The 10,000-nt window shown below is 42.6% G+C and overlaps 1 protein-coding gene across 1 annotated transcript; it reads left to right on the forward strand.

Moving 5' to 3' along the window:
• The first annotated feature begins 4,633 nt into the window (after positions 1-4,633).
• Positions 4,634-9,239, forward strand: LOC138959765 (uncharacterized). The gene is made up of 3 exons (XM_070331377.1): positions 4,634-4,803; positions 5,828-7,736; positions 8,805-9,239. Exons 2-3 carry the CDS (start codon positions 5,909-5,911, stop codon positions 8,831-8,833), a joined length of 1,857 nt encoding a protein of 618 aa, XP_070187478.1. The 5' UTR covers positions 4,634-4,803; positions 5,828-5,908; the 3' UTR covers positions 8,834-9,239.
• Positions 9,240-10,000: the final 761 nt, after the last annotated feature.

The following is a 10,000-nucleotide window of genomic DNA, read 5'->3' on the forward strand; positions in this document are numbered from 1 at the left end:
TAATTACATTGACAAAGGACACATCTCTATTTTACGACGGGGATAGAATAAACAGTGGTTTGATTTTAGACACTCACGTAATATATGAGTGCGGGTGTGAGAGGGGTTTGAGACGCACTCTGTAAAAGTGATGAAGGTTAGCACAGTTCGCAGTTTGTTGCGCATGTTTGTATAAGTCTAGCTTTTGACCAGAAACGATTTTAAAATGCAGTGTTTGATTCCAAGATTTACTTCCTATTCATCATCTTGTTTTATACGTACACATCTGTACTCGTTTACACCATTTTGTTTACCATACGAAAAAAGCCTTCTTGCATAAAGCTACTCTTACACTGTGCCGAATTGCCCTTGCGAATAGCATTTTTCAATAATTCACAATGATCGGGACATGGTCGCAAGACATTGGTAAATGTTCTTAACCATTCGCCACCATTCGTCTCTTGTTTTGAACATAGCAACATGCTCCTAATATTCACAAGGATGTCATATTTTTAACTATTTTGCAACGTACTCGTAAGTATTCGCAAGAACATTCGTAATCATCGCAATGTATTCGTAACGCTCGCAAGGCATTCGCAACCATTCGTTATACCTGTCTTACACTGTGCCGAATATCCTTGCGAACATTCGTAATCATCGCAATGTATTCGTAACGCTCGCAATGCATTCGCAACCATTCGTTATGCCTGTCTTGCACTGTGCCGAATATCCTTGCGAATATGGATTCGTATGCATTCGCAATGATCGGTAGACATTCGCAAGCACTCGCAACCATTCGTATGACATTCGCTAGGCTTCGCAAGGCTTCGAATGGTCAATATTTTTCCTGTCTATTCGTCTCTTTTTTGCCGAATACAACATGTTCATATACACATTTCTTGCGAATGTCTTACGAATGGTTGCGAGTGCTTGCGAATGTGTACCGATCATTGCGAATGCCTTGCGAGCGCTACGAATACCTTTACGATGATTACGAATGGCTTGCGAATATGACTTCCTTGCGAATATTAGAAGCATGTTGCTAATATTCGCAACAAGAGACGAATGGTGGCGAATGGTTAAGAACATTTACGAATGTCTTGCGACCATGTCCCGATCATTACGAGTTATTGGCGAATTCTATTCGCAATGGCAATTCGCCAGAAATTAAGATCAACATTACGAACAATGCGAATTGCATACTCGTTTTATTCGTAAAATGTTTGCAAGCACTCGCAACACTCGCAAGGCCACTCGCAACGTTCGTAATAGATCCGTATATGGATTTGTATACAATCGCAATGATCGGTAGACGTTCGCAAGCAGTCGCAACCATTCGTATGACATTCGCAAGGATTCGTAAGCCTTCGATTTGTCTTCTGTTTTTTCCTGTCCATTCGTCTCTTTTTTGGCCGAATACAACATTTTCATATTCGTAAGGATATTCGGCACAGTGTAAGACAGGCTTAACGGGCATCAGAGCAATTCCAGATTTAAAAAAATTTGCATCTAGTCATGTTGTATTTTGTTCCAGATACCTAGAGTACTTTTCTTCTACAATATTTGTTTTCTTCTTTTTCTATTTGTCGTATATCTTTGTTTTTGTTAGAAATTTCTCCTGCCGTTCGGCTTTATCCATAACGCTTCATATTATTTTTCTGTTACATCCTATGGGGGAAAAGACTGTAGAAGCTGTGAGTGTACCTGTGTGGAGACAGCGACACGTGCAACATGTGCGTTGACGAGAAAAACGGGAACGATACATTTCATTTTCTTCAATGTTCGTAATCGTGAGATAAAAGAAGACTTAAATCTGCACTAAAAAATTAAATATATCGTCATCGACACTTTTCAATGACTATGACCGTGTTGAGATAATTTTATTGATCATCTTTCACTCCTTGAATTTTTACAGGCTTTACATTACACGTATCTTCATTAGTTGTTGTTTTTTTGTTTGTTTTTGTGTTGCAACTACAAACATTTATTTTTCCTCGATATAGATTCTTCTGGCTTCTCTTCGGTCATTTCAAATGCCATCATTTCCTGTTTTGCAGCTTTCTTTTTACTTTTCTTTTTAAATTTGACAAGCACATCATTGTGGGGCTTTTAATCAAAAACATGCATCCGTCTACAACGTATCATCATTCGTCCTTCAACATTTACCACTCATTAGTTTTGTTCAGACACACCTTATCTAGTTCAGTGTTGAATCGGAATATCCTGGCTACATACCCTTTACTTATTATGATTATCATCATCGAAACCATTCCAGCTCCTTCTGCAAGATGTTATATTGTATACAAGTATATCACGCTATAAATCATGCTGCTTTTTGGTTTATCGTTTATTTTTCTTGCGCTTAAGAAGTACAAGGAGTGATCTTTCTTGCACTGACCCGGTGCAACTGGGAAGTAACATCACTTCTCCACAATTCTAAGAATGTGGGTCTTCTTGCATTGTAATGTTATCACGATTTTTGACTTTCCTTATGTCGTCTTTCCGTACTTGTTGTTGTTTTATTAATCACCTTTTCGAAGAAATAAAAGCACGTCAGTGTGCGTGTGGGTGTGAATAAATGTGTGTGTGTGTGTGTGTGTGCGTGTGTGTGTGTGTGAGTTTGTGTGTGTGTGTGTGTGCGTGTGTGTGTATGTGCGCGTGCGTATGTGTGTGTGTGTGTGCGTGTGTGTGTGTGTGTGTGTGTGTGTGTGTGTGTGTGTGTGTGTGTGAGTGTATGTGTGTGTGTGTGTGAGTGTATGTGTGTGTGTGTGCGTGCCAGTTTACGGGAGGCTTACTGTGCCTTTAAGCCCTGCTATCAATTCCTCTTTTGTGTTTAGCTTTCTTTTTTTCATATTTATGAATACATTTTATTGGAAGACGAACAAGACAATTGATTGATACTTTAGATACATCACGTAAGTTTTATCGCGAAAAAATGCTAGCACAATATTAGGAACAAGGACTCTTTAACTTTGTCAAGGGAAAATGTGGTGGTACATGGAGTTTAGTTATGATTACGGTACCCCTGAGCGATCGTGAAATCATAGCTTCAGTTTCCTATATCCGAGCAGTCTCTTAATCATTGTTAAAATGGTCTTGCGGAATAGCCGACTCACCTATTTGCAGGTATAATCACTGCTTTGTTTTAGTGGAGCGGGTGTGTTTGTTGTGGTGTGGGATGAACGTGTTTTATTCATAGAATAGTTAGCTTTTATTTTAATGCCTGCAGCTGGGGAAGATGAAACAATGGCAGTGGACATTATTTTGTGTCGGAGGACAGTAAGATGTGCTTCACTGGACTGTGTAACTTCGAGGACTGTCCAAGGATGCTGATAGAAGTGTACGGTGTGAAGTGCCGGACTGTGTTTTGCTTCGGTATGGCAAGGAGGTATTTTGTGATGTGATTTGGTTTGATATATGATTGATGTTTTGAGTCAATAGTGAAATGTTTGAAATGTTCATTCGTTGTGTGAAACAGACAGACACACGCACACACACGCACACACATACATACACAGACATACATATACACACAAAAACCACGAGTGAGAGCGAGAGACTGAAAAAATGAGAAAGAGAGAGTCGTCAGTAAGTAGTGGGATTGACACGTAGCGATAATGACACGTCGCGCTAAAAGATGTAGTGCTGTCGACACGTAGTGATAATAAACGAATGATAGCGACTCATCGACAAATTATTTGTAGCACTAATCAACGTAGCGATAGCGGCACGTAGCACAAATGACACGTAGGACAAATGACATTCAGCACAAATGACAAATGACACGTAGCGCTAGCGATACGCACCCTCGCTTATGCAGGGGAAGTTCGTCAAGTCTTTCGTCCATATACCACCAATAGCCGTTTCAAACCATACCTTCGTGCATGTCCTTGACTTTTTGTTCATGATTTTGAACAAGATAATCCGTTTTCTTGCAGAATTTCTCAAAGTAATCCTCTGGCAAAGTAATCTTCGAGCATCGAAAGTGAAAGAGGTATTTCAGGCAAGGCACCTATTGCCCCCTAGTTCCAGTTATCAGAGAGAGGCTGCCGTGCCCTAAAATCTGATTGGTCGAAACGCTGGGGGCAAAGGTTATACGAAAAAGGTCTATTGAGGTTCATTTTCCTTATTGTGTTCTGCTCGTGTGTTGAATTATATTAGACACGGAAAAATACTTTCAGCTTGGATTTTCCGCCTTGGCCTTTCTGCTCCACCGACTTCAGAAAAATAAGTGTGTGTGTGTGTGTGTGTGCGTGCGTGCGTGTGTGGTGTGTGTATGGTGTGTGTGTGTAAGTGCGTGTATGTGCGTGCGTGTGTGTGTGGTGTGTGTATTGTGTGTGTGTGTAAGTGCGTGTGTGTGATGGTGCGTGTGTGTGTATGTGTGTGTGTATTTATGTGTGTGCGTGTGTGTGTGTGTGCGTGCGTGTGTGCGTGTGTGTTTATGTGTGTTTGTGTGTATATGCTTGTGCGTGTGTTTGTGTGTGTGTGTGTGTGTGTGTGTGTGTGTGTGTGTGTGTGTGTGTGTGTGTGTGAATACATGTGTGAGTGTGTTTGAAAATCGTGTGGGCATGCATGTGTGCGCGCGTGTGAGTGTTTGCCAGCGTCCGTGTCAGTGTGTGCTCTGTTTTGTCGTGTGTAAAAGCGTAACTTTTGTGACGAATCTGTCTGTCTGTTGAAAGGCGTGTGACTAGTATGGTCTCTCCATCGCTCCGTCCCTGTGTTAGATGTCTGGACGTAGTGGGCTGCAACGTTTGACACATTATATTTCAATGGTCGTTCATTCTGAATTCACAACTTGAAGACCGACTGGGGGAAAATTGACAGGTATGTAACAGTCTGAACGAGGTGTATGTCTGACATCAAAGCGGTTGGTTGTCAGTAATGCTCGCGTAAACCTGTGTGTGAGAGTGGGGGTTGAGTTCAGGTAGAAGGTGGGGTGGAAGAGAAGGACGGGGGATAGGAAAAGATCGCGGAGTCGTTTGAGGGTACGGGGGAGTGATATATGGTTGAGGGGGGGAGGGGGGGGGTTGGAGTCAGGTTTCGTGACTACTCGTAAGTCGTCTTATGTTCATTTCCTGTGACTGTCAAAGCGTACAATGAATTCAAGATGAGTTGGACAGGACGACTTAACACTTCTATTAAACTTGGTGATCTCTGTCTGTCTAGTGTCAGTCTGTCTGTCTGTCTGTCTGTCTGTCTGTCTGTCTGTCTGTCTGTCTGTCTGTCTGTCTGTTTGTCTGCATGTCCGTCTGTCTGTTGTCTGTTTGTCTGTCTGAGTGTTTAGTTTTCGTGCTCCCTGCCTATTAAAGGTTACGGTTGGGGTGTGATGGGGATTATAGATTAATGTTTGTTTGTGTTTTCTGTCTGTCTGTCTGTCTGTCCGTCTGTCTGTCTGTCTGTCTGTTTGTCTGTCTGTTTGTCTTTCTGTCTGTCTGTCGGACTGGCTGGCTGGTTGGGTGGCTGTCTGGCATTATGTGCAGTTTGATGCAACACACGTATTGATAAGCTTCAGGCATTGTGATGCAATTCGGACTAAGACTAGATAATGTACACACAGAGGTTGATGTATTTTCCTCGAGGAAAGTGACTTTGACAGACAAATGAGAACTTCCATCTAATCACTTACTTTACAACTTTGTCTAATTGTAGGTAAATTAAAAACAGTTTATAAAAAATGTCATTTACAAAAATCTGTATTACATCATTGACATACCGGCTTCCTAAAATAAAATGTTAATATAAAATGTCGTCACATCATTCGTCACATTTCCAGTTTTGGCAATGATGTTTTTACCTGAATATCCTAAATGGAAATGTGTTAACCAATGTGCACATTTACGGTTTTCAGGAGTCAAGCCACACTTTCAAGATTCATTGCAATCGTCAAAGAAGACGACAACGCGTGGGCGGTACGAGAAGAACAACGCGTATGATAATGACGTCAACCTCGACAACCGTGTCAACACCACCTTCAACGACAACTACGCCAACAACTACATCGCCTACATTATACACATCGTCCAAACAGACGCAACAAACACAAACATCAACAACTGAGCAGTCGAATGCAACAGCGACCGAACCGACTACCACTACCGCTACTTCAAAAAGCATTCAGACGTCTGCGCATCCCGAGACGAGCGGGGCCTCTGGAGAAAGCATTGCGGGCGCTGTGGTGGCCGTCCTCCTCATCGTCGGCGCCGTTCTCCTCGTTCTCTACATCCTTAAGCGCAAGAATCTGCTGTTCTGGAAGAAGAGACCTGCCGCCGCCACCACCGCAGCTGCCACCGCGGGAAATGGATACTCAAATCGGAGCAAACCGGACGAAAACAACGGAAGAGTCAGCCACGTTGCCAAGCGGAATGACCATGAAAATGGAGCCCGAGCCAACCCTAGGGACAACACTTACAAAAACTGCCAGGATCAGAGGACTTCTTCGCGCGTCTATGGTAACCTCGGCGTTGACAGCTGCGCCTTTGTCCCTCTCTATGCCAACACCGACGAGCTCCTAGAGCTGGCCAAATCGGAATCAGAGTGGAAAAGGGACGTCCACAAGCCTGCCGCCAACCACAAGAGCAAAGCTCCAAACGCGACAGGCAACGCCAGCAAAGCGTCACCGTCTGTCACCGTGGATGTTGAGTACAAGAACGCCGAGTTTCGACGAGGAAAAGATCGCGCGAGAGGTCCTACCGCGCTTGCCAGGAAAAGAAGTAACTCTGCCTGTGACTTTCGTGAGAAATCTCAGGTAGAAATGGCAGCAGCTGCTCGATTCTCAGTGGATGTGGAGTATGGGAATGTTGAAGTGCGGGAGAGAGATAGGGAGGGAGGCAGCAGTCTGTATGGAAATATACCACGGGACTTACAAAGACAACCACATAAACCACGCCCTGCGGAGGTCACGCATTCTGAAAGCTACCCAGAAGTGGAATACACCAACACAGAACCTGAACCCAAATGGAGAAGGCTGACCATGGAGCCGAGGGAGGGAAAGGGAGAGAAGCAAGGTTGTAAGAAACCCAGGAACAAAGCCAACGACTATCACAACGTGGAAATCCAACGAAGACGAGATGAGAAAAAGGGTGAGACTGCAGCGCCTTCCTTCCAAGACGATGGATACGATTCTGGATCCACGTCGGTAGCTTCTTGCTCATCCCCAGAAGACGTGTACGCCAAAGTTCTCCCCAAGACAAAGAACGCCGGTAGAATCGGCCCGAACATGGACAAGCGCACAGAAGGCAAGCGACCGAACTCCAAAGCTGACGAAACAAGAGTCACCCAAGCGACCGAGCGCAAGGACGCCAAGAAGAAGCGACAGAAAGGCCAGAGACGACAGGCAGGCGGAGACGGTGGACGCGGAGATGCGCAGACTCCAGGGAATCCATCGCCAGAAGCACAGCCAGCCCCAACGTACCACATTCTGGAGCCGCAGGGTGAACGCGCACGCTATTCTCTGGCCAAGCCGACCCTTGACGGCGTTCCAGGGGTGTACCACGTATTGGAGGCAGAAGCTGGGTACGAACTGTCACACACCCCACCGCACACCCAGGCTCAGGCGAACCGCACTGAAGGAGTCATTGACGGTCCAAGCAAGGAGGATTACGGCGCGTTGAATTTCGACAAGAAATCGAACCTCCCCGTTGATGGTGCAGCAGCCAGGAAAAGTGGCGGGGGGAATCAGATGTACTGTCACCTGAACGTAAAGGGCGCTGATGCGTATAATCAGATCACGCTGGTCAAGAAGACGGAGGTCAATGACGGTGTGTATTCTCACATTGACTAGACTACTGGTTACTATTGGTTACTAGTGTGTTTTCTTTTTATTTTATTTATTAGACTCTCTGTTTTGGAACACAAATGTAGTTCTCTGGGCGGATATCTCCCTTTGATCAAGAAGTCTATTTTTGTTTTGCATATTTTCCCCATCCAGTGATCCAAAAGCAGATAGACTGCGAACGTTCCAACATCAAAACAAAGTTGGGCTCTTAACAGTCTGATTAAGAGTCTGATTAAGAGTCTGATTAAGAGTCTGATTAAGAGTCTGATTAACAGTCTGATTAACAGTCTGATTAACAGTCTGATTAACAGTCTGATTAACAGTCTGATTAACAGTCTGATTAACAGTCTGATTAACAGTCTGATAAAGAGTGTGCAGCAACCGTACCGTCATGTAAAACACACTATCATGTGAAAAAATTAAAAAACAAAGAGACTGCCAACGTTCCAAAATTCAGAATCAAAAAACAAGAAAGGTAGGTTGTTGGAACGTTTGTTATTGACAAAAAAATAAATTCACAAATATACATATATATTTGTGAATGTATTGTTTTGTCCATAACAAACGTTCCAACAACCTACCTTTCTTGGGTTTTTTACACTATCATGTGGTTGCTTAATCGGCTCGTCGATGTTTTCTTTCTCTAATTGCTGGCAATCAGAAAACAAGACAAAACCAACATTTGATGGTCTTGTATTGTTAAAAGTGAACGATCCGTTAACACTCACAACACCTCTTCGGATGTAAACATAATTAAATACTCACTTAACAGTTACCCTGCAAGATTCACTTTTTTTTTTAATTCATTTTCTTCTTTTTTTTTCTTTTTATGTTATGTTATTTTATTATTTTGAGGGGTGGGGGGGTGGGGGTGCAGCAGCCTTTACATTATATCATGTATACACTAAGAATGTTAGTAGTTGTCTTTGACCCTGCAAACAGCAGAAGGGGCATTTTACAGCAGCATTTAAGTTCTTCGGATGATAATAATATAGAACCTAAAGAAGCCTTTTCCACAAGAAAAAAATAACACCACAAAAAACTGTTTCAGATCATCCAAAACAAAAGCTGTATCATTGAGTGTTTGGGCTGTAACATTAGTGCTACGCCAAACGGACACCCAGCTTCGCATTGGTTGAACCATGAGACTGGACCTAATCTTATTCCATAGAATCGTGACAATGAAGATAATACTCGTATATAAGATGTTTGACGCTGTAGAGTTATGTCCCAATACGCTATTGACATCACTTGATTAGTTATCGTGCTGACAAAATATAATCGACTGAAACATAAACTTCGTCATCATCATCTTTGTTCTGTGTTCACGGGCTGGAGCTCCCACGTTCACTCATTGTTGTTGTTGTTGTTGAGTCTGCCAGCAAGCCAACCTGCAACTCGTTTTGTCAGTTAACTCACGCCCTGTCCACAAGACAGGGAGAATGTCATTTCTCATTATCAGATAATAAAGTATTCTTCTATCTTATTGTGTTGTGTTGTAATGTGTTGTGTGGTGTCGTGTTGTGTTGTGTTGTGTTGCGTTGTATTGTGCTGTGCTCTGCTGTACTGTGTTATCTTGTATTGTAGTGTTGTATTTTATTGTATTGTATTGTATCGTATCGTATCGTATTGTATTGTATTGTATTGAATTGTAAGGTATTGTATGGTATGGTATGGTATCGGATTGTATTGTATTGTATCGTATTGTATTGTATTGTATTGTATCGTATTGTATCGTATCGTATTGTATTGTATTGTATTGTATTGTATTGTATTGTATTGTATTGTATTGTATTTGTACCGTATCGTATTGTATCGTATCGTATTGTATTGTATCGCATTGTTTTGTATTGTATTGTATCGTATCGTATCGTATCGTATCTATCGTATTTTATTACACGTTCATGTACACCACCATTCATCCACCCGGGCTTGTACTGCACATACGGTGAGAGCATTCTTCCACCTGCACACATACCAACCATCAACAACCTGCTTGCTCCCTGTGCAGGGGGGACATTTGTCTATGAATTTATTTTGCAGATTAAAATAGGTTTCACTTACGAAATTAAGCCAACCAACAAGAACAACAAAATAAATAAATAAAATTCCCATTCTGTTCAGAAATTAGCCAGGCTCCTGAACGTTAGTGTTTGTACTATTCGAATGATACTCTTATCCCTAGTCAAAGCCTTGAACTATATGTGTTGGCTGACATGGTAGATTACTTGGCAGGGGACGTACCTT

This window comes from Littorina saxatilis, linkage group LG1 (assembly GCF_037325665.1).
Source record: "Littorina saxatilis isolate snail1 linkage group LG1, US_GU_Lsax_2.0, whole genome shotgun sequence".
In the NCBI taxonomy this organism is placed as follows: domain Eukaryota; kingdom Metazoa; phylum Mollusca; class Gastropoda; order Littorinimorpha; family Littorinidae; genus Littorina; species Littorina saxatilis.

Coding starts and splice junctions, on each gene's coding strand:
- LOC138959765 (XM_070331377.1), top strand. CDS start 5,909: ATGATAATGACGTCAACCTCGACAACCGTGTCAACACCACCTTCAACG. Junction 7,737..8,804: donor GAAGACGGAGGTCAATGACG/GTGTGTATTCTC, acceptor AAACTGTTTCAG/ATCATCCAAAACAAAAGCTG.